General features: G+C 40.0%; 1 protein-coding gene across 8 annotated transcripts in view; it reads left to right on the top strand.

The window, feature by feature from the left end:
* MAP4K3 (mitogen-activated protein kinase kinase kinase kinase 3) overlaps positions 1-25,801 on the top strand; it is a 325,471-nt gene that overhangs the window by 162,755 nt on the left and 136,915 nt on the right. For 7 of the 8 annotated variants that reach the window (XR_011920413.1, XR_011920412.1, XR_011920414.1 and 4 more), the window contains 3 exons: positions 16,558-16,596; positions 16,872-16,934; positions 25,475-25,517. Coding sequence is in view for 5 of the 8 variants with exons in the window: in XM_072409172.1 (XP_072265273.1) it covers positions 16,558-16,596; positions 16,872-16,934; positions 25,475-25,517 (145 nt within the window). In the remaining 3 variants the exon portion in view is untranslated. The remainder of the gene's footprint in view (positions 1-16,557; positions 16,597-16,871; positions 16,935-25,474; positions 25,518-25,801) is intronic. The other variant, XM_072409170.1, reaches the window with a different exon arrangement.

The raw sequence follows: 25,801 nt of genomic DNA, 5'->3' as shown, positions 1-25,801 counted from the left end.
GCAGATATTGCTTCACTCGGAGCTAAGAAAGCAGAGTATAGGCCACAACAGTATAGGGCTGGAGCCAATGTCTGAGACATAATTCGTTTTCAGACCAGGCCATGGAGTGGCTAAGGGTGGCTGTTGTCTTCTGGGACAGGAGACTCTCTACAACTCCGGAGGATTCAATCTTTAAAGGCTTCCTAGGCCTAGCACACCTGCTGACTATCTCTTAGGCTGCATGGTGTTGCAAGGGCAGTGCACAAGCCTAGCAGACTCACCTAATTATATAATTACACTTAACATGTTTTAAAACCTATGAAGCTATTTAAAAGCATAAAAGCCTTAAAAACCTATTTAAAACATTCTTTATCAGTAATATTATAATTGTACTTGCATGTTTAAAACACATGTTTTAAAACTGTGTGTACAATATTTAAAAACACATTGGAGCTAGTGAAAAAACAGAGATGTAGATTAATTTATGCTACATGACTTTTTGCAAGGATGGGTATTTTTTACTACTTGCAAAAATTCCCTTTAATGCTTCCTAACATTTTAACCACTTTCAATCTTGTGTTATATCAAGAATCATTCACTGACTAGCTTGGTGCAAAAGCCAAAAGCAAGTAGGACTGAGGCTAAAGTGATTACATTCTCAAATAGATGGGTCAGACTACCCCAGAAATTGTAGAATAATTAGCAGACTAATTATCAAGTGAAGAGATAGATTCCAGATTCCTGATGGGTGAAGGGACCAGTGGCAGACAATGAAATCCAAAACACATTAATAAGTACAGACTAGCACCCCTTTATCCAGGGTATTTGCAAACGGGCAAACCTGTTGATCAAACAGGTTGATCAGACATCAGTGTGTTTATCAAGTGTTAAAGCTGAAGAGCTGAAAAATGACCAATGAATGACGCAAGGCCTTTAACTACACTGGTCACTAGCACTGATATTTTTTTATAACCGTGTATACATACTAAACCCCTGTTTAACGCAATAGCAGTCAGATTTCAGTAGAAACAGTCAGAAAATAAAGTAAGAGGACTTTACTTTCATACATTTTAACCATCTGTGGACAGTTGGGAAGATGGTTATGGCAGGTCCAGCCTGCTTGCAAGGTTTTTCATTTGTTCTGCAGCTTTCATCATGATTGATTTTCTCCACCTATGCCTGCTCTGTAACAAATAAACAAAAATATATACTAGAAGGCAGTAGGCAGGTTGCAGATTTTCTATGAAAAACTGAATTCCAATTCCTCCTTCCTAACTTACTAGTGCATTACCAGGTAATCCAAAAACTGGGGAATTCTACAATATGTCAAAGACATGTGTTTTCCTCTAATTTCTCCAATATAATATACATTTACCTCAAAATACACTGCTGATGACTAAAGATCTAAAATCTCTGTATTGCCGCATCGCTCACAAAAATTTTATAGTTACTTTTGATTCTCACTAAATTCTCATGAAACTATTTTTTTGTACAGCATGGTATAATATATTGACGCTTTATAAACTTAAAAAAAAGGAATAAAATAATTGCTTATTATTATTAATAATAATAATAATAACTACAAATACAGTGCTGAGTATGGTACCAATGTATGTTGCTATGGGAAGTAAGATGGCATCACACTATGCTAACTTATCTTTTCTTTCTTTTGAAAATTGCATATTAACTGTTTATGTATATGTTATTTATTTATGTGTGTATATATATATATATTTATATATATATATATATATATATATATATATATATATATATATGCTTTGGTATGTTTATGTTTATGTTGTTGACACTGGATACAAATACAAAAAGCAGAAAAAATGGCCTTGAAATTGGCCTTGAAAATTATTGGCACCTGATCAAAATTGTACTAAACATTTTTTCAAACATGAAATATTCCTTTATTTTTAACTCAACTCACCTGTCATGGGTCTTACAGCAGGACCCAAAGCATACTTTAAAAAAGCATCAAGAAATGGATTAAGAGAAAGTGCTAGAGAGTTCTGAAGTGGCCAGCAATGAGTTCAGATCTTAACCCCATAGAGCACCAGTGGAGAGATCTAAAAACAGCAGTTGGGAGAAGAAACCCTTCAAGACCCGAGAGACCTGGAGTTGCTGGCAAAGGAAAAGTGATCCAAAATTACAGTAGAGAGATCTAAAAGACTGATTGATTGTTACAGAAAGCGATTCACATCAGTTATTTCTTCCAAAAGGTGTGCTACCAAGAATTAAGATGAGCCTGTCAATAATTGAGCCTGTCAAAATGAGCCTGTCCAGGTCATTTTTGCTTTCTTGTGTTCTTAAAGTGCCCACAAAATAAACATGACAATTTCAAATCATTTGTAATTGCAACATTTTTCTGGTGGTGCATTTTCTGACATTAATGCAAGGGTGCCAATATTTTTGGTAGGGTGTGTATGTGTGTATGTATATGAATATAAATATATATTATATATATATATATATATATATATATATATATATATATATATATATATATATATATATATATATATATATATATTGATATACACACAGGTTGACAATTGAAAAAACAGCCATCGATTATCAGGATCCTTCGGTTTCCCGGCATGAATTTCGGATAGCACACAGTAGTTTGTTTTATGTAACAGTCTCTTAATTTTGTTCAAGACAATATAGCTTTCTTGCAGCAAATGCAGTTTACATCAGCCAACAAAGAATGTAGGGTTCTCGGGATCCACTGAACAGTCTTTAATAGAAAAGTTTTTAGCAATGGATTCCAAAGTCCATACAGTAAATACAAACTCTGAATTAAAAGCTTTTCACCACACCGCAACACAGGCTTTCTGGCTGGTTTGCTCCTATACAGGCTTGTTCGCAGCATACCTGTTGCTATTCCACTCACCTCTGAAGGCACACCTGTGCTACTTATGGCAGAGAAGTCTGGCATAATACAAACCTAGGGGTGTACCCAGGATGGAATGTCAACGCCAACCCAGTACCTTCCTTCCCATTCCAGAGTCCAGGGCCCTCAAATAAACTAATACTGGCAACTCAGAGTTGCCTCCACTATCCCGGACCCTTTTTCCCAGCACACACCCTGGTATTAAAGAGCCCGTGCTCTGTATTATGGGAAGATATCTCCTGTCCAGGACTTACCCCTGCAGTCCTGTACTATGGCAGAAGATTCTTATCAAGAATGCCCTTGTACATTTCTCTATTCATCCTTCCTTTAATTATAATAAGTCTGCCAGTACTATATGCTGGGGGAAAAAGAGAAAACGGAGGAGAAGTATTCTTTTTCCAAAAATGTTATGTATCAACACAAAACATGTTTTATTACAAATAGTGAGATTTAAAGGTTCTCAACCAACCTTGCAGATGGGGATGTGATGCAGAAGCCAACCTGGAAGTCAGTCAGGGTCACTGGAAGACGCTGCTGGATCATGTAGGTAGGAATTTTTTTTGCTACCCCCGAGTGTGGCTTGTAGTTGCCGCTTTTGGTACATAAAATTCACCCCAAGCCACACTCGGGAATACCGCCAAGGCGGTTAAGGTCATCACCTGATTGAATAACCAGGTTTCACCTGATTTTATAGACCATGGTTCCTTTAGGCCAGACACGGCCTAGCCTAGCCGGTAGTTCGTTCCGGCCTAACGCCCCCTGGCCGATCCAAGCAGGTTGCTGGCCATATTGGCCAGGGGCGTTAGAAATTCTCAGGGCTCTGGTGCCGCCTCCTTGCTGTTGCTCCTCTATTTACCCCAGCCGACGTTGATATTCAGTCGCTGCGGTACATAAGGAAAGCTCCCTGAAGGTAAATCCTTCTCTTCCGCAATGCAAATGGAGGAGAGGGATTTCACTTTAGGGGGCGTTCCCTGGTGGTGGGCGGAATCATTAGGGCGGGTCTGGCCTAGTGTGCTCCTGTTCACCCCATAAATGGCCTAGTGGCTATAAAACTTTGCCTGACCCCTTTTATAGACTATTCATAGATTCTCTAATCATATGGCTGGTAATAAATAAAGACAAACGAAAATGCTGGATGCCTCTTAACCCTCTGCGTTTCGCTTCTTCAGGGGTAATGCTGAGGGCACCTTGGCTTTAGGTAGGTAATACAAAAAAAAAACAAAGAAACAAAAATCAATGACTGTTTGTATATACATATGGTGTCAATGTGATATAAAAGATGAAATAGAAAAATGAGTGTGGGGACATATGACAGCCTAATATCTTAGTATGTAACTGTGCAAATATCAGGTCTTTGTGATTCTTAAAACTGTTTTTTCTTTTAGTGAGAAGCTGTGATGGCAGAGGCACAAGCAAGTTTCACGTCGTCGGAGTTACGGGCTGTCTTGAAGTTCTTGTTTCTCCAGAGAAAGTCAGCAAAGGACTTTCACACAGCAATCCATGGAGTACTGATATGGTTAAAATGTCAAATATCAAACTTCAAACCTTTTTTTACCCCAATTTTCAATTAATCATTATACATGATTCCTTAGCCGCATCTCTGTAACTTTCTGACACAAATTTGAATCAATACAATATAAGGCAAATAACTGCATTATCTCACTTAGTTTGTTTATTTTCTCATTGTCTAATATACTCTAAAATTCATCACACTATATATATATGTATATAAATATATTACAATGACACCAATCTCATGTAGACAATAACATCTATTATAATATTCTAAATGGTATGACCTAAACATACCTGTCGAAGATCTGCGCAGGACCAGGGGATTTGTAACACCTTCAGTGTCACCCACTTTGCCTGCACCAACTCTGCTCAGGGATTGTCTCCTCGCAATCACCTGCCTCTGCGTGCACGAGGGCCGCAACCTGGCAGTTGCCTGTGGCGTAACATCCTCACCTCTAAAGGCTCTGGTAAAGACCGGGAAGCTGCTTAGACTCTGTGCCCTGTGCAGGTCTGTGCCAACTGAGCTGGTGACACGGAGGGTCCACCATCCTGCCCTGTGGAACTGTGACAAGTTTGTTCAGGCCATGAACCCCACTGATGATCAGCTCTCTGACTCCATGCACGATTTGCTGAGACTGATACAGCAGCAGGAGTCGTTGCAAATAGGGCTGTTGGACTTATTTCAAAGGTACAAAGAAAGCCTTAACGCACTCCAGTAGGCCATGCAACTCCAGCTTCTGTTCCTGTGACTACATTTCTAGGTTGGGTCCCAGCCTCCATTCCACCCTTGTCCATGTTTCGGATCCCCACTCCTCTTTGCCACTCTGGCGACTCCAAGCTCTGTTGGGGATTTATTAACCAATGTCAAATGCAGCCCTGGAACTTCCCCACAGAACCATCCAAGGTGGCCTTTTTCATTTCCCACCTTTTCTCCCTTTGAGAAAAGAGAGATCCTAATTTAAATGACTTCAACACCTTTCTGCAGAACGAGCCTCCTCAGCGGCATCAAAAATCCTGCGCCTACGTCAGGCCTCTCTCTCTGTTGGCCAGTATGCAGTAAAATTTTGAACATTAGCAACACAGTTAAATTGGAATAACAAAGCTTTTGTGGCAGTGTTCTGGCAGGGCCTCTCAAGCCATACTAAATGTGAACTTGCCGGTCGAGACCCCCAGTCTACACTCGATGACCTGGTAACCCTCTGCATTTGGGTGGACACTTGTTTCCAGGAATGAGCAGGGGAGATTCAGAAAGTCCGGCATCCTAGTTTCCAGGACCCTTCTCCTCCAGCGATAAGACCCATGCAAAAAGATTGAGCATGACTGTGTCCAGAAGAACGCGCTCGCCGCAGAGACCAGAATCTCTGCATGTACTGCACTGGAGAGCAGTTGAACCCTGAGCAGTTCATCCTGTCCTGTTTGGGTTATTCTGGCTAGGCAAACATGCTCCAGTTATTGAATGGAGTTCAGGAGACATACTTTCTTGGACTACCACCTGCTTACAGGAGTGTCTTCCCAGGCTACTTCCCTTCCAGCAAATCTGCTGTTCTGCTGCTTCACCGCTGCCTGGCTTACAAGACCATACTGGAGATTTGCAGACATTTTCGGCAAAAAACAGGCTGAGACGCTACCACTGTACCATCCTTATGATTGTGCCATTGACCTGGTCCCTGGCTCTTCTCCTCCTTGGGGTATAGTGTACCCTCTTTCCATCCCTGAACCAAATTCCATGTCCGAAAATATTTGTGGGAGTTTGGAGAGGGGTGAGGTTTTGGTAAGATTACCATCAAGAACAAATATAAGCTGCCCCTTATTTCTGAACTGGTTGACCGACTTCAAGGGGCAACTCTGTTCACTAAGTTGGACTTGCGTGGTGCCTACAATCTGATCCGCAATCGTCAACGGGACATTGTTTTGCATGGAAATTTGTTGTTTAAAATTGTAGGCCTGTAATTCTTTGGAATACCTTTTGGGTATGATAAAGTTTAAAAAACAAATCATAAATATTATTATATAATAAATAATTATAAATAATATTTAGAAAAAATAATGAAATATTGTATTACCAATATATTTTTTTTTTTAAATTTAATCAAATCAAAAATTGAAATTTGTCCAAACAAGTGTGCAATATTTTTGATAAATTTAAATTAAATTTAATCCCGCATTAAATAAATTTTGAAACATGGGACTCCACAAAGTCCAATGTCACAATTAGGACAGAAGAACCTGGTTTTCTTTTGGATCTTCCTTCCATTGTCATCTCTCTTTGAGCAACAAACAACGCACCTCCTTGTAGGTGCTTCCTTTTTCTCGGTTGGTGGGATGTACTCCATGAAGTGACGACCAGTTCGGCGTTCCGGGTTGACAACTGCAATAGCACAACATCCAGGTCTATTCACGGCCATTGATGGTGTTTGGTGGATCATGACATGATTCGGAAACTTTCCAAATGAAGTCAGAATGACTCACAGGCCTGTCACTCTTTTGCTTGTAGAGAATGTAGGCATTCCACAAGCATTTTTGTAGTACTTCTTTTGCTGTTTCCTCATTGCTGGGTAGAATGTCATTGCTTGATCAGCTCTGTCAACACCTCTTATGTTGTTATTGTAGTCAGTCACTACTTGTGGATTCATGATTTCTTTCGCACCCTTTGTGCGTACCACAACAGTGGAGACATTATAGACTACTCATTAGGCACACATCTTTCTTGTAACGTCATTGCAGGGCCATAATTTTGCCTTTCTGCCAGGCAACCATTTCTCGAGTCTTCAGCTTTCTTTTTGCAAACATTGATGGCGTGTTGCACTGGTTAGCCCTCACGAGTCCATGCGCATCTGTTTTGTGTTGCAGAAGAACATCATAAAGTTTAAAAGTTGTCGGTTGTGACACAGTAGCCTTGATTTAGCAATGGCTCAGTGAGTGAGAAAACAGAAGATGTATGTTCTTCCATAGTTGCTGTATTTTGGGTTGAATTATGTCCCTTTTCCAGTGTATAGGGCTGAATTCCAAATGTAGCCAGTTGACGATTCGCACAGCATGTAGGATTTCATGCCAAATCATGCTCTTTTTGATGCAATGTATTGCACCCAGCTGAGCCTCCCCTTGTAGGCAATTAGACTTTCATTTTAGACTTGGTACAAGATGAATATGTTTTGTCAAATTCTTCATTGTTGGCAAAGTGTACATATTTCATGGTCAAGGTAATCTGTACTCTGGCATGACTTTGGCAGAGAATGGAGTGGCAAATATTTTTTTGGTAGAGCAGTATCACTTCTGCAGGGGTTTTCCCACCACTCCCTGAAGTATCATTAGGCCCAGAAATAGCCAGATGTCATCTTTGGTCACTGGTTGCCACTTTCTGCCTCTGCCTCTTGCAAACCTAAGGTGTGGAGCAGCTAATTGTTGTGCAGCGTACCTGCTTGTCTCAGCAACTATTTTTTTCAAAAAAACTCATCTGTCAGAAACAATTGCAAGTATGCCAAGGGGTCGTTGCATTCAGCATGAATTTTCACACCAGGTGCTCCAGTAAATAGGAATCTTGGAGGCACTCCCCGAGCTGCACCAGGGTCAATAGAGCACGAAGTGCGCACATTACTGACCTCAAACTCAGATTTGTTTGTTGCTGTGTTCACTTTCACTGTCCCGGTCTGATGACAGATTTCCTTGTGAATCACTATCGCTCGATTCCACAAGTGACTCCAAAGCACTATTGCTGCTTTCTAATTGTTCAAAAACAGCTTTTGCGCTGGCGAGACGCCTTTGAATGCCATGGATGGGGTCAAGTCTCCAGTAAGAAGTCAGGAACGTTCAAGGTCAGAAACAAATGTTCAAATGAGGAATTGGTCAGAAAAAGTTCAAGGTCAGGGCTGATAGTGGACAAACTGTAAATTAGGGCACTGGACAAAGCTGTTGGATGCACTAATAATATATTTTACTGTGATCAATGATTTAAAAGCAGATTACAATGTAATCTGCTTTTAAATTTCCCGCCAGGCTATGCCATTTTTTTGCTACCCCGAGTGTGTGGCTTGGGGTTACAGCTTTTGGTATATAAAATTCCCCCCCCGAGCCACACTCGGTATTAACCTCCAGGGGGGTTAAAGAAGTAATTAGTCTGCACGGATTTCCATCTTACAATGTGTCGGTTGGAGGGGCTTTTTTAGGAAAACTTTGACTACCATCCTTAGTCTAATGGGCAAACGGAGCAAATAAATCAGTCCCTAGAGCAGTTTTTCCGCATATACGTCAGCTCCCAGCAAGACAACTGGTCTGACTTTCTGCCTTGGGCTGAACTGGCCCGCAACAGCCGCTCCAACGAATCCACGGGTAAGATCCCCTTCTTCATTTTTTCAATCCTATCTTCTTCTGTCGTACCTGCTACCGCTGACCGCACTCATCAGGTTTAGAGGAATGTTCAGAAGACTTTGCAACACTCTTCTGTACACTACAAGAAATTGAGCGATAAGAAGAGAACTCCTGAACCTCCGTTTTCTCCAGGTGATAAAGTATGGCTCTCCTCCAAGTATGTTCGCCTGCGAATGCCATCTTCCAAGCTTGATCCTCGCTTCATTGGCCCTTTTTCTGTTCAGTCACTTACAAGTTAAAACTACCTCGATCCTTGAAGATTCACAATTCCTTCCATGTATCACTTCTCAAGCCAATCTTCGGAAGAATTGTACGAGATTGAGCAGATCCTAGACTCCATACTCGTCCAGGGTTCTTTACAGTACCTAGTCCATTGGAAGGGCTATGGCCCTGAGGAAAGTTCTGGGGTCCCTCTAAAGGATCTCCATGCTCCTCTTCCCCTCAAGAGTTTTCATTTAAAATGGCGTAACATTCTCACCTGTAGAGGCTCTGGTAAAGACCGGGCAGCTGCTTAGACTTTGCGCCCCGTGCATGTCTGTGCCAACTGAGCTGGTTACACGGAGGGTCCACCATCCTGCCCTGCCACACCGTGACAATACCCATGTGTAAAGTTATCCATATGTATATACAAACAGTTATTGATTTTTGTTTCTTTGTTTTTTTATTTGTATTTCTAGTCCTGTATCTATCTATCTACCTAAAGCCTAAGCGTCCTACACCTGTAGAAGCCAATAGCGAAACAAGTTGGGTTAGGAGGCGTCTAGCGTTTTGTTTGTTTGTTTTAATACTGACTAATATTTATTACCAGCCATATGATAATAGAATCTATAGTCTATAGGTCAGGTGCAACATGGGTATTCAGGTGATGTCCTTAAGAACCTTTAAAACTCACTATTTGTAATGAGGCATGTTTTGTGTTGATACATATATTTTTTGGAACAAGAATATTAACTACATGTCAGCCTTCAGAAAGGAGAGCTCTGTTTGAGGGAATCTTGATGGTGCTTAACCGGGAGATCACACACACACACACACACACACACACACACACACACGTATTGGTTAATGGGTAAATGTCCCTTTTAGTTTATTTGCAGAAAAGATAAATGTCCAATGACCTTGCAGATAAACAGTAGAGGTAAATGTCCAATGACTGGGCAGATAACAGTGGTGATAATAGATTGCAGACAAACCTTGGAGGTCATACACAGATGATCAGGTGGAGAGCGGAGGATGCATGAGTAGCGAGGAGCAGGAACTAAGAACCAGGAATCGGGAAGCAGTCACGATCATTCCGCAATAGAAGGAAATCATGGAGCCATCCTATAATGCCGTCCTAGTCTCTGACTGGAGCATGCACTGGGCATGTGCAGAGTAAGGATACGCACTGAGCATATGCAAAGTGCGGTGCAAACTGAGCATGTGCAATAAGGTACATTTAGACATTGGTTTGTGACGCTACACTTGCCAACTTGAAAATGAACTTTCTTTGTTCAGTACTATAAGCTAACAAAAACAGAATCTCACATGATTTTCCAACTTTCAAAGTTTACTTACTTTTGGGTGATGTGCGTTGCCATTTCTCCTCGGGAATACCAAAGAGGAGGGTGTCACATTAGTCCAGATGAGATTACAAGAGCGTGTACAAGGAGTTTGTCGGTCTCCAGGGACAGGTAAGGACAGATTCTGAAGATGTTGCACAGGTGAAAGTTACAAGACCTGGAAATGTTCTGAATGTGGGGAGTAAAGTAGAGTGCAGAAACGAAGGTGAATAACAGTGTTATTAACCGAAATATGTCAGGGGGAGATTTGGAATGTGTGTGGGGGAGGGGGAATGAGTTTTGTTTTATCCAGGTTGGGTTTCAGAAACCTGTCAGCCTGAAAACCTGAGGTTAACAAGTCAGAGGTGGGCAGATAGATCTGAGTGTCATCAGCATACAGATAATACTGTAAACAAAAGGAGGATATGGGACTACCAAGTGAGGAGATGAAAAGAGATCTGATCCAAGGACTGACCCTTTTGAAACACCAACAGGAAAGAGAGTAGGAAAGAGAGTAGGAATTACCATTGAAAGAAACTTCAAAGGAGTGGTCAGACAAGTAGGAAGCAAATCAAAAGAGCAGTGTCACTGAGTTCTAGCAATTGAGTTCTTGATTTGGTTTAGAAGGGGGTGATCAATAGTGTCAAAAGCAGAGGTAAAGTCTAGAAGGAGGAGGAAAGAAAAGTTGCCATGTTACCTAGCTCTGATGAGGTCATTGGCCCCTTTAGTGCTGTTTCAGTGGAACGGGCAGCTCGAAAGCCAGACAGAGCCAGAGAAGTTTGGAAACATATGGGAAAAGGGAGATAGGATGGTAGCTAATAAGGATTGGAGGGGTCTAGTGAGGGTCTCTTCAGGATAGGGAGAATAATGGCATGATTCAGAGTAACAATGCTGAGGGATGCCAGTGATGATTTACAGGTGAAAGAGGTGAAAATGGTTGGAGTGGCACGTTGAGCAAAGACATCATGTCTGATTTTAACTATTTTATCACTAAAGTAGGTGGCTATGTCTTGGGCACAATAGGTAGTTCTAGGGAGAACAGGTGTGGGGTTTAGGAGTAAGTCAGGGCAATGCCCTTCCCCCTCCCCCCCCAATCTACACTCATGACAAATTATGACAATGTGAAAACAGAATTTTAGACAATTTTGTACTTTTCTTAAAAAAAAAAAATCTTTCACAAAAAAAATCTCATTTACTTAAGTATTCAGACCTTTTGCACTTTTGCAACAACACTTGAAATTTAGCTTGGGTGCTTCCCTTTGCTCATAAAAGGCTGCTAAGATGTTGATTGAAGTTCACTTGTGGTAAATAAATAATTGGGCAAGATTTGGAAAGGCACACACCTCTCTATAGGAGGCCCTATAGCTGACAATGCAAAGCAAAGTACATTGGAATATCCTCAATGAAAACCTTTTCCACAGTGCTCAGGACCTCAGACTGGTCAAAAGCTTTATCTTTCAACATGCAAATGACCCTTATCAGACAGCAAAGGTCGCACAGGAGTGGCTTAGGGACTATTCTGTGAATGTCCTACAGTGGCCCAGCCAAAGCCCTGACTTGAACCCTATCAAACATCCCTGTAAAGACAAGAAAATGATTGTCCATCAACCCTTCCCATCCAACCTGACTGAGAGAGGATTTGCAAAGAAAAATGTCAGAAAATTCCCCAATCCAGGTGTGCAATCGTCCATCGGCATCATACCCAAAAATGTTCGATACTGTAATTGCTGCCTAAGGTGCTTTAACTAGAGACTTATTTGGAGTCTGAATACTTATTGTGAGGGGTTATGCTCAGGATCACCTTTGCTGGGGTCAAAGGACACTTGTCTGGTTCATCCAACTCAGATCACACACCAAGGTATCAACCTTAAACTGGCTTGCAGCCAGGTTTATTGAAGGTTGCAGATAAAATAGCAAAACAGCAAAAGAAAACCTTGCCTGTCCGGCACTTACTATACATCAGACGTCCCTGTCTATCAGCTGGAGGGCTTCTCCCTGTCAGCTCAAAACCAAGCTTCCAGCAACCTTCTACTCACTTTTGAGCTCACTCACCCAGATCGACTTTCTGAGTCTCTCAGCAGAGCTCCCTCACACAGACCAACTGTCTGTGTCTCCAAACAGAGCTCCCTCACAGAGACCCCTGTCTGTGTCTCAACGGAGCTCTCTCACACAGACTCCTGTCTGTGTCTCCAGAGAGAGCTCTCCCTCACACAGACCCCTGTCTGTATCTCCAAACAGAGCTTAACCACTGACTAAGCTCCTGGCTCTATGTTATATCTCCCCCCCCCCCCCCCAACCAGTGCTTCTTCATTAATTATCTCACAGGTGAGAGTCTTCCACCTGCTACTTCACACAGGCAAGGAATCTTGGGCAAAAACTTCAAATAAAAGAGGAATCTTGGGCAAATATATATCCCTTCCACCTCCAATCCTGCCTTGGTGTCACATTATGTAAATTTAAATTTTTAGTTCTTCTTTTTAATACATATACAAAATTGTCTAAAATTCTGTTTTTACTTTGTAATTACGGGCTACTGAGTTTAAACAACTGCTACTGTCTCTGGGGTGGAGCTGGGTTGCATTGACGCTGTTAAGGTAGCGTTTTTGTGCTGAGGATATTTGTTAGAGTTGAGAGTTTTTTGATTATCACTAGGATCAACGGAGGTACAAATTAAGCTCTACATCTTTATATGAATATGGTTAAGTGTAGCTTTTGCTTTTGCGGTCATATCCTTGGTCTGCCATACATACCATTCTGTGACCTCACTGTCCTGAGTGCAAAATCCGAGAACTACTGTAACTGTCTCACTTTGTTCCGCGATACTTGTAGCGTACAAGAAGTGAGACTTGCACAGTAAATAGAGAGTAGTTTTAGACATGATATTGATTGTTAAAATACATTTTATTTTATGTGCATTTACAAGTTGTCATTATATCTCTATATTTTTACTGGAAGAATTAAAGGCAGGTCGAATAGGTATTTAGACTACTTTGTACTCCCCTAGCGTTACAATTCTGTCAGTTTTTTGATGCAAAAAGTGATCCTATTTTTTTTTTGCACAGAAATTTTTGTTTATATTGTGGGCCTGTAATTCTTAGGATTAATTCCCAGGTATAATAATTATATTTATTTATTATATTATAATCATAAAATATATAATTATTTAATACATATTTATAAATCATAATTATAAAAAATAATGAAATAATAGACCGCAACAGTGTAATTTATCAAAAAAAAAAATTTATCAAAAATTTCTCACTGAAATTTTCCAAACAAGGGTGCAATATTATTGATAAATAATAATATAATTTAAATGCAGATTTTAGAAAAAAAAAATTTACATTTTTAGTAGACAACCCCAGTTGTGGTAGAATTTGAAGCAGGGTGCTGCACAAAGTCCAACATCACAGTCAGGACAGTAGAACCTGGTTTCTTTGCGTTTCTTCCTTCCTCTGTCATCCGTCTTTGAGCACCAAACCACGCACATCCTTGTAGGTGCTGCCTTTTTCTGGGTTGGTGGGATGTATTCAGTGAAGTGATGACCGGTCAGGCGTTCTGGGTTGACAAGGGTGGAAGCACGACGTCCAGGTCTATTCATAGCCACTGATGGTGTTTGGTGGTTTTTGACTATGGATTCGGAAACTTGCAAAATGAAGTCTGAATGATTCACAGGCCTCTGACTATTTATTTTTTTTTTTTGTACAGAACGTAGGCATTCCATAGGCACTGCTCAACTAGATACCTGAAAATCCTCTTGTAGTACTTCCTTTGCTGTTTCCTCATCGCTGGGTAGAATGTCCTGGCTTGGTCAGCTCTGTTGACACCTCCCATGGTGGTGTTGTAGTCAGTCACCACCTGTGGCTTCATCACCTCTTTCCCACGTTTTGTGTGTACCAGAACGCACAGAACTGACCTCAGGTTCAAAATCCTTGCTCAGTTCACTTTCGCTGTCTGATGACAAATTTCCTGGTGAATCACTATCGCTCGATTCCACAAGAGACTCCAAATCGCTATCGGTGCTCTCAAATTCCTCAAAAACAGCGCTTGTGTCGGCGAAATGCCTTTTGGATGCCGTGTGGTCTCCAGCAATCAGTCAGGAACAATCAAGGTCAAAGACAAAGTGATGAAATGTTACATTCAGGGAGTGATTTATAACTAATCGAAAGGTCAGGGCTAATAGTGGGCAAAATGGAAATCAGGGCACTGGGCAATGATGCTTTGTGCACTAAAATGTGTTCTGATACTTTTATGTTTTTTAGTGTTTTTTACTGTAAAAAAAAAAATTAAAGAGATTACATAGTAATCTCCTTTTAAATTTCCCGCCCCCACAATCCATCACTCCACCGCATCACCCGGAAGAAGTCACGCATCTTGCCGGGTGATGCGGTGGGGATGTCCTCGCCCTGCTCACTCCACTCGGAGGCTGACCTCTGGGTGATGTGAGCAACTGCAGTAGGTTCCGGGTGTTATGCCAGCAGGAAATCGGCGCTGGCATCACCCCCGGAATTTACTATTGGTGATCGCATCTGCAGTTAGATGCGATGCACCCTGCAGAAATCCTTCATGGTGCATCGCATCTAACTGCAGATGCGAGTGGATGGGACCCGGGCGGTGTTTAAAAGCAGATTACTCAGTAATCTGCTTTAATATTTTCCGCCCGGCCACGCACCCCGATAGAGAGGCGCCCCGGCATCACAGCGGGATTGTCCGATCGCCGCTGGAGCACGGGGCTAAGGTAAGGGGGACCCCCAAAGTTCCCCCGAGTGTGACTCAGGGTTACCGCTTTTGGCTAGTTTTTTCCACCCCGAGTCACACTCGGGATTGCCGCTAGGGGGGTTAATAAATAATATGTAAAAACAATAATTGTGCCTGACAGGATAAGGTCAGATCAGCAAGATATTTACTGAGAGCCCCCAAAGGCAGGATAAGTGTAGCTAGTTGTTGTATGAGTCATCTTTGGCAAACATGGCAAAATTCACCCCTAGGGATTTGTCATGCAGCAAATGTAGCAGTAGTATTGTGGCAGTGGTAGTGTAGGACAGATAGTTAAACAGTACATTTGAGAATAAGAAAACAGAATATAGTTGTCGGCCAAATCAGGGGTCCCAGTTGGAATCTTGAGGATAGTCGTAAGTCGAACCAGGGGTTAGAAGCCACAAACAGTTAGTTATTGGAGAAAGTCAAGGGTTAGATGGATAGTCATCAGCCAGTCCAGCAATGAAAAGCTAGGGATAGTTATCACTAAAACCATCAGTCAGTAGCCAATAGGATTTTTAAGTCAAATCATGGGTCAAAAGCCAAGGCGTGTTTTTAGGCTAACCAGGTGTCAGATGCCAAGGAGTGTTGTCAGCCTAGCCAGGATTCGGAAGCCAGAATATAAGAACCACAGGTTTGCTATGCACCAGAAATGAAGAGGATACAGGGCCAGGCAATGTACACACATTGGTTACAGGAACCTATGATCAGTGCTCCAGTACATAATTTTGTAGGAATCCTCTGCATGACATGAAGTGTTCATATAGTCTTTTGATGTAAGTGTCCTGATCTAATTTGTACTTTTTAGCTCAATCATCCCTAAGTCCTAACACTAACTCTATTGCAGGTCACAGAGAAATATACAGACTTTTTGTGTGGCTTACAGCAGATGTGTAGCACTAAAGAAACACAGTCCCAGAATCAAGTTAGAGCACAATTGGATTTTTATGTCTGACTATTGTTAGTTTTTTTTAAGTTGTCATAAGATGACATGTATAAAAGCAAAAAATGGTGTTAAAGTTTGCTTAAAAAATGTAATTGCTGTACAGTGTCCTGAGGCACAAGTGGCCTAATCGGTTTTAGTTGCTCTTCCACTAAAGTGGCATCCACCTTTTTTCAGCTTTGATTGACCAATTCGAAAATAAAAATATTGTTGGTTAAGAAACATTGAGTTTGTTGGTTTCTATTTAAATAAAAAAAGGAAATAGAGAAATGGTTTTGCCCGTAGCAGATAATCATATTTTATCTGTCATTTATCTATATCTGCAGTGTAGTAAATTAAAGAAGTAACTTTTTATTCCCTATAACTTTAGTATGTACCTAAAATTGGGCAGTACCCTATCAACAGAAATATAAGCTTTATTAATATTTTTTGAATTCTGCAGTTTAAAGGAATATAAATTTTGTTTTATTATGTGTTATACATAGACCATATATCATGCCAACTAAATGTAATTTGATTCAACAACATTAGTTTTGATTTTTCTTTGTTAGGAGCCTTCTGAAATCTGTAGAAGAGGAGTTGCATCAACGGTAATTAAATGCTTATCTTAGACACCATGTCCCACCCCCATCTGTATTTTGTGTATTTCTTTCCCTTTGTTGTAATGCGCATTTGCTGCAGTGTCTTCTGTGCAGATGTATTAGAGCTTTAATTGGTGTGACTTACATCTGTGCTCCACAGGAAAATCAGAGGTATAAGCAGTAAAACCAAAAAACTCTTTACTCTGTATGCCTAGTTTTTTCACAGTAGCTATAGTCTTATAAGTAAACAGCATTTAGCCATGGTACCTTGTTCATCTCCTTAGGGGACATGTGGCACATTTAGAAGATGATGATGATGATGATGGAGATGATGATGAATCTAAAAAGTAAGTCCTTTTTATATCTCCACTTATTGGGTATCTGCTTTACGTACTTAGATAAGGGACTCAGCCTGCCCTTAACATTTCACTTGCCATAGGATGGTAATATTAAAGCAGAGCACTACTTTTTCTGTATATCTACAAATGACTGACAAACATTTTAGGCCTTTATTTAAAGTCACATTTACTTCTAGCTTTTAACCAGAGCAATCTGTGTGTAGTCACATCTATTTTTTATTAAACCATCTATGGACACTCACTTGTGGGTCTAATGTCCCCAATGTCTCTGAGTTCTGTATGTTGGCAATATACAGTTACAACAGACAACTTTTTTCTAATTTTGTTTCTCCCCATTACCACTATTAATTTTAAATTAAACAATTGAGATGCAGTTGAACTGCAGACTTTCAGGTTTAATTCAGTGGGTTGAAAAAAAAGATTGCATTAAAATGTGAGGAACTAAAGCTTTTTTTTTTACACAATCACTTCATTTCAGGGGCTCAAAAGTAGTTGGACAATCGACTTAAAGGCTATTTCATGGGCTGGTGTGGGCAATTCCTTCATTATGTCATTATCAATTAAGCAGATAAAAGGCCTTGAGTTGATTTAAAGGGGGGTGCTTGTATGTGGAAGATTTTGCTGTGAACAGACAACATGTGTTCAAAGGTGCTCTCCATGCAGGTGAAACAAGCCATCCTTAAGCTGCAAAAACAGAAAAAACCCATCTGAGAAATTGCTACAAAATTAAGAGTGGCAAAATCTACAGTATGGCACATCATGAGAAAGAAACAAAGCACTGGTGAACTCAGCAACGCCAAAATAAGTGGACCTGGACGTCCACAGAGGACAACAGTGGTGGAGGATTGCAGAATCATTGCCATGGTTAAGAAAAAAAACCCTTCACAACAGCCAACCAAGTGAACAACACTCTACAGGAAGTAGGCATATAGATATCCAAGTCTACCATAAAGAGAAGACTGCATGGAAGTAAATACAGAGGGTGCACTGCAAGGTGCAAGCCACTCATAAGCCTCAAGAATAGAAAGGCTAGATTGGACTTTGCTCAAAAACATCTAAAAAAACCAGCAAAGTTCTGGAAAAACATTCTTTGGACAGATGAAACCAGGATCAACTTTTACCAGAATGATGGCAAGAACAAAGTATGGAGAAGACGTGGAACTCATGATCCAAACCATACCACATCATCTGTAAAACATGGCGTAGGCAGTGTGATGGCTTGGGTGTGCATGGCTGCCAATGGCACTGGGACACTAGTGTTTATTGATGGTGTGACACAGGACAGAAGCAGCTAAATTAAGTTTGTTAAAGCAAAGAAGTGGAATATTTTTGAATGGCCTAGTCAGTCACTTGATCTGAACCCAGTGGAGCATGCATTCACTTGTTGAAACTAAACTTCGGACAGAAAGGGCCACAAACAAACAGCAACTGAAAGCCGCTGCACTAAAGGCCTGGCAGAGCTGTAAAAAGGACGAAACCCAGCATCTGGTGATGTCCATAAGTTCAAGACAACAAGCTGTCATTGCCAGCAAAGGGTTTTCAACCAAGTATTAGAAATGAACATTTTATTTTCAGCTTTTTAATTTGTCCAATTACTTTTAAGCCCCTGAAATGAAGTGATTGTGTTAAAAAAAGGCTTAAGTTCCTCATATTTTTATGCAATCTTTTTGTTCAGCCCACTGAATTAAAGCTGAAAGTTTGTAGTTCAACTGCATCTGAGTTGTTTCATTTAAAAATAATTGTGGTAATGTACAGAACCAAAATTAGAAAAAAGTTGTCTCTGTCCAAATATTTATGGACCTAACTGTCAGTGGTTGGTTCTGTAACTTGTGTAGCCTTGTTACAGTCTCCCATTATGTTCTCTGTCTTCTGCTGGCTCTGTTCTGGCTTGGTCTGTGCTATCTGGCTTTATCTGTGCTATTCTACAAATGTGTTTCATAAAATTACTACTTATGTTCAAAACTGCCTGTATTTCTGATTGGATACATTTAACAATATTTCCATACCTTGAGTTACAGAGCTCCACCCTTTTTTATGGCTTGTCTGCATCCCTGAACTTTGCTACAAATTGTGTCTCCCACGCAGACACCTATAGGGAATGATTTGGGGCAGCAGTGAATGGTTCATTACCACCTGCAAAAGGTTCAAATTCTGCTGCATTAGGAATTGGTGGGGGCTCCATCAGTACAGCTGTTCCCACTTTAAGTCTGTAGAGCCCGTAAAAGCCTGAAGTGCCCCTTATTACTGCACACTTTTAATACACAATATTTTTTCAGTGTTGCGTAACAGTAATCCTTACTTTAAATAAATATTTCTACTCACAACCAAGAGAGTGGATGTTATTTTCTCAGGGGCTATATGTAAGCCTGAGTATATTTTTATCCAATTTCTTTACAGCTTGAGCAAGATTTTCTCCATACTAAATACTAATCATAGTCCACACCAGGGTTTTTGAGCATTAAACATAAAGCTCCTTGCTGCTTAAAATTTGTAACTGCTTGTATTTGCCTATAAACACATAAAAGTGCTTCCATTGAATTCAACAGGGCCGTTTGCAAGAGTTTATAGGAGTTCAGAAATGCTTCTATTAAAACAAATGAAAGCTTTTAAAAATACTTTCATCTACCCATAATTTTTAAGTTTGGCTTTTAAAACACCTTTTTTAAAAACCTAGAAACTTGAACAAAAGCCCATAAATAAATTTATAGGCATTTATACGCATTTTAGACTTGCTTTAAAATACAAATAGAAAAATAAAACGTAGAGAAGGGTTTTTGTGGCAAAACATGAATTGTATTATTGATTACCTCTCATAATACACATCACAAATTAGTGCTTTGAAATGACTGGAGGAACAAGTCCAGATCATTACCGTATACGCCCTTCAAGGGCACTCGACAGTGAACTTCTGACAGTAATATGTAACATATTAACAATCGTGTTGTATACGTAAGTCGGAAACCCGACGCGTTTCGCCCAACTTAGGCTTCTTCAGGGCTGACGTTACGTTTGGCGAGGTTGAACACAATTACTTGGCAATATCCTAGGTTAACAGTAAATGCATATAGTCAGTACAGGAGTGAGTATTAAGCATGATATACATTAATATATTATAACCATGTGATGGTACATAGGATGTGATAGTACCATGTATGAAGTGATAGTCACATTGTTTACTGTACAGACAATAATAGAAGAAAGGGTTCCTGGGAACTCATAGCATATCATATACTAAAGAATATCAACATGCAATAATTTATTCAACTACATTCAGATTAGATCTGTGACAGCAATATAACCTTCCTAGCGGTAACCCCAAGTGTGACTCGGGGTAGAAAAAAGTTGCTAAAAGCGGTAACCCTGAGTCACACTTGGGGTCGGTAAACCTATGCAAAATAATAGTAAATACAGCTTTACCTGATCCGCCAGCATCCCACGTTGTCCATCGCCGGGATGTCTGTCTTCTTCCTTCTTCTTCCGGCGTCTTCTGCACACGATGAGTCACCGGGGGAATTCCCAGTGACGTCAGTGCGTGTGTATGTTGCCGGCGGGGCGGGAAATTCAAAATCCATTTGTATTGCATTCAATACAAAATAACTGTATTGAATGCAATACATTGGATTTATATGTGTAAAAGCAGTACATTGTCTTTCATGAACATTTATTTTACAGTATATTATAGTATAAGTATAATATTTATTTTTTTACATTTAAAAAAACAAAAAAATATATATATAAAAAAAAATTATTCATTTAATTTAATATTTTTACATGATTTTGTGTCTTTCAAACTTTATTATACTCATACTAATATATTATACTGTAAAATAAATTTTCATGAAAAACAATGTACCGCTTTTAGACATAAAACTGGAAAGAAATGATCCGCTAGGGAGGTTAATAGGCAAAAAGAGGGAACTAACATATTCCTTAAAGATAGAGCACAGAGGAAAACCTATAGTAAGGTAATTATGTTTAATGAGTATCTAAAACATACAGGCAGCTGTCAAATAATATGAAGTGTGGAATCAGAGCAAAGAAAAGTAGATAGGTATAGAGGGCTATAATCTCCAATTGAGGTAGTAAAACTATAGAGATCGTAGCTAAAAGTTAAAAAAAATTATAATCACCTTATGATCCTGGATAAAAGGGCAGAGAGGCCGCAGCTACAGTCTGTGTAAGTTAGTATCACAGTGGAAGTGAGTAGCAGGGGAGGCTCAGGGAGTCGCCTCCATATATGGTATAGGTGACGGCATTCCAGAAGTCTCCCTCTGCCATGTGAACGTCTCCGACGTGAGAGGACGTCCGGGCATGTAGTTGATGTCACTGTGGGTAGGAGAATTTCCTAATAGATCCTCCCACCGGCAAGACATCGAAGGGAGAAAGACCATTCCTGGATGCAGGCTGGCTCAATGCCCCGAGAGTGCGCATTAGATGATGCGCACTTAGGGCAAAGCGAGTCCTTTCAACAGAACGGGCTTATACGGGGGTGGAGCTGGGCGAGTGACGAGAGAGATCCCGCCTACCTACTTAGGATGCGTTGATAGATCGATGCTCCCATCCCCACAAGTCGGCTCGCATTCAGGGATGAACTATGTAAAAAATGCTCTGCTAGTAAGTTTTGTATACATAATTTACATCAAAAAATAGAGCACAGGCAAATCATACATAATACATTTTATGATATATTTATGTATAGTGGGTTACAAGAGAGGTATAATATGTAAATTGCGCTTTTATGGGTTTTTTCGTCTTTCCATGTAAAAACGACCACATAATAAGGTAATGAGTGTGAACAAGGAAGTCTTTTAAGGAACCTGTCTTTCTGTAAGTAATCATGGGTTTAGCACCCAAATGGGTGCAAATATTGGGGTCCGTTATAAGGATACTCCACTGTTTGGATATTAGCTTCTGAACATTTTAGTGATGTTGAATAAAACGTGTAATGATTGGGCTATTAGATTTGGGCGGTGATCTCAGTTTTTTTGGATGAGATCCTCTCGGGTAAGTGTACATACTCTTTTTAAGGTGTTTTTTTACTGTATCCCCTTTAACAGTAGCCTCTCAGTTAGTGCTTAGGCATTTCTTAATGGTAAGCAATATATTTATTAGTATTTATAAACCCTAATAAACCACCTATTATGCACTGGTAACCTGTTACTCAATACTACATACTTACCTTTTACTCTATTTTACAATATAGCACCACTAAAGTTATTATTTACTGAATTTTTACCTAGTTGTATTTTTCACAGTATGTTTTAGATCAGAGGTCGGCAAACTCCAATCTTTCGGCCAGGTAGGGCCTAGCCAGTAGTTTTTTCCGGCCTAACACCCCCTGGCCGATGCGGCTCTTGAGCCTCCTCTTACTGTGTCTCCCTGAAGGGAACTCCCTCTCCTCCGCAATGCATATGGAGGAGAGGGAATGTTCCCTATTTACTCCGACGGCGGAAGTTTTAACGCCGGCCAGGGTAAATAGGGAACATTTCCCCTCCTCCGTATGCTTTGGGGGGTGGAGTCATTAAGGTGGCACTCGAGGGAGAGTCTTGCCTAGTGTGCTCCTGCCCACACCTGAAATGGCCTAGTGGCTAAAAAACTTTGATGACCCCTGTTTTAGATATTCATTTCAATGCTACATACTTACCTTTTACTCTATTTCACAATATAGTACCACTAAAGGTATTAGTTACTGAATTTAGACATATTAATAATTTTTCATAGTATGTTAGATACTCATTATACATACTTAACTTACTATAGGTTCTCCCTTTGGGTGCTTACCTTAAGTTCCTATCCTCCCTATTGGAGGGGTTCTTTCTACATCTACAATATGTCCGGGACATTGATTCCTCCATGTGCTTTATCTATCTATGTGCTCTATCTTCAAGGAATATGTAAGTTCCCTCTTTTTGCCTAATATTGCTGTCACAAAATATTGCTTTTGTTGATATTCTTTATTGTATGATATGCTATGAGTTCCCAAGAACCCTTTCACCTATTATTGTCTGTACAGTAAACAATATGACTATCACCCCATACATGTTACTATGCATCTAATGCACTATCACATGGTTATACTATATGAATGTATATCATGCTTAATACTCACTCCTGTACTGACTGTTTGTACTGATATTATGCATTTATTGTGATATTACCAAGTAATTGTGTTCAACCCTGCCAATAGTAACGTCAGCCCTGAAGAAGCCTAAGTTGGGTGAAACGCGTCGGGTAATCGACTTACATATGCAACACGATTGATAATATGTTTTTTATTCCTGTCAGAAGTTCATTGTCTAGTGCCCTTGAAGGGCGTATACGGTAATGATCTGGACTTGTTCATCCAGTAATTTCAAAGCACTTATTTGTGATATGTATTATGAGAGGTAATCATTAATACAATTTATTTTTTGCCACAAAAACCCTTCTCTAGGTTTAATTTAAATTGATTATCCCCAGGGTTGGCAACAAGGCTCAGCTTAGGGCCTATGCATACAAACCCCCACCGGATAAATACCTTTACACTCCAGTTCCAATTTGCTTTAAAATGCTTTTAAACACTTGTATAAATACCCATAAACACGTTGGCCATTTATAAGTATTAAAAAAAAACAGTCCATATAGCCAAACTCTTTACCTGACTCCTGGTGTCTTTTTATTTTCTGTGTACACTGCATGCACCATGCAGTGTAGACCCTTGCTCATTTCTAAGCAGGCAGAACATAAAACTAGATGTCGGGCACAAAAATGTGCTCGGGAGTTACATCATCTGTGGATGCCTAATGACTGAAGAAGGAGTACCTATTAAAGTTTGCAGCATAGACATTGGGTATTGGGGGATAAAGCTGTAACCAGATCCTGGACCCATTATGGCTGGAAGACCATACAGGACATGGTAGGTGTGTGCCATTATCTTCCAGTTTGTACATATTTGATGATTATGGCTTAAGTTTACCACCGACAGCAAGTTTGCTTCTGTTTTAAGGATATGTAAATCTTAAATGTCACATTTCCTAACCAAAGCATTAAATTTTTTCCTTTTATCTGACTACATTGAAATATTGTTACAAAGTTTTTGTCTGAATAGATCTTTATTTCATTAGTAAACAGCCTTCAACCCATCAAGAAACAAAAGTTTTTTTTTCCAGGAAAATAATGTTCCCAAGGAAGGGAATCTGTATCTGTACTGGTTTCCAGCTGTGTGAGCCTTCTTTCTATTGGACAATGACTGTAAAAAGTTAATACGGCTATGGAAGTGTTCAAGTTTTTAATGTAATTCTGGAATAATAATATGTGTGTAAAAATATGACAATATTACATAGATGAGTTTTGAACAACTACTAATTTGTTGAAGACGATACGATTTCAGCCCCAGAAAATAAAGGAAACCTTTTCATATTATGACTGAATGACTGCTGCAAAATAAAAACACCATATTTTAGCAAGCTGCCAAGAACGAGTACCTTCAGAAAAAGACACATATTCAAAGACACATATTCAACAAGTACTTCTCTTCCAGATGTGAACCTCATTTGAACTACTGTTTGAGGTAACCTCAAAAACAAAGCCATCTGATAGGCTGGCTTCAGGAAAAAGACATAACTGTGCTCCATAGAATTTTAGATGTCTTTCTCTTTCTTGTTTTTTGTTACTCCTCATGTTATGAGGTTAATAACAGATCTAATCTATTGACATAATTTTGTCTTGCTGGTTCCTGCACCCATTTCCTAGGGTCTGAAAGGCTACTCATAACGTGCCCCTTCAGTCACTGTCAAATCTTATGACTTTTTCAGTTAAAAGTTTGTCCAATATGCATGTGGCATGTGGCTCATTTAAAGAGAAGAGTGCACAGCCTCAGCATTCAAGTAAGCAGTATAAGTGCATTGCAAACCCGTACTCTTTTTGTTTTGTTCTTGTACACATGCAACAGCAGTCAAGAGATTAACAAAAGTGTAAAGACTGATTTCCAGGATTGTTGTATTCAGTCAGCAGGTTAATTTTACCATGATTTGATAAGCAGATGCAAAGACTTACAATAAGTTTTTTTGCTGTATGTCTGACATGCTGGGAGATGTGCTCATGTGTTCTTAGTTCAAATCCAGCATGTCAGTAGTACACAAAAGAATTGCAGCAGTGAGAACTTTTTCAGAACTGAAGAAGAGGGAGATGGAGGGGGGATGCAGTTGGAGTTTCCAAGTTCAGGGCAATCAGCAGGGCTAAGGTATTTTTGCCATGCACATATAATGTGTGTTTTTGCATGCCCATGTGTGGTTAGTCAACCACCTTTTCAGCCATAGGGCCCTAAGCCATTACCCATGTGGCCGAATCTGACTCGGGGTGTTATCAATATACATGAGAATCACTCCACTACCAGCCAAGCTTAGTCAACTATCTTGTTTGTTGGTACTATTAATTTATGTGGCATAATTTGAGATATGTATTATTCTGTGTTAGCTGTCCTGTGTTATGAGGGTCATTTATGATGTACGCTTGTTCATTCGCTTACTTTGTATGCCCTTCTTTTCCAGTGCTACCATAAAGCCCAAGGTGCCACCCCCTTTACCACCAAAGGTCAGTAATATGTGTTAGAACATCAAAATTGCAATACTGATTCAGTGTATTTTGGTGATATATTTAATATCTAAAACTCTTCAATGCATCTCAAAATGAACCATTCACATACACCAATAAGCCAAAACATGAAAATACTACCTCCCTAATGTTGTGTGGTTGTTAGCAAAATAGTTCAGACCTATCGAGACACTGCCCCTGATTCATCAATAAAATCCGCGCTCGCTGGAAGCGCGAAAGTACGCGCGGCCAGCGATCACGGTTTACCGCGGTCCGGACTCGAG

The sequence above is a fragment of the Pyxicephalus adspersus genome, chromosome 4 (assembly GCF_032062135.1).
Source record: "Pyxicephalus adspersus chromosome 4, UCB_Pads_2.0, whole genome shotgun sequence".
In the NCBI taxonomy this organism is placed as follows: Eukaryota; Metazoa; Chordata; class Amphibia; order Anura; family Pyxicephalidae; genus Pyxicephalus; species Pyxicephalus adspersus.
This window is presented reverse-complemented; position numbering and strand designations above follow the sequence as displayed.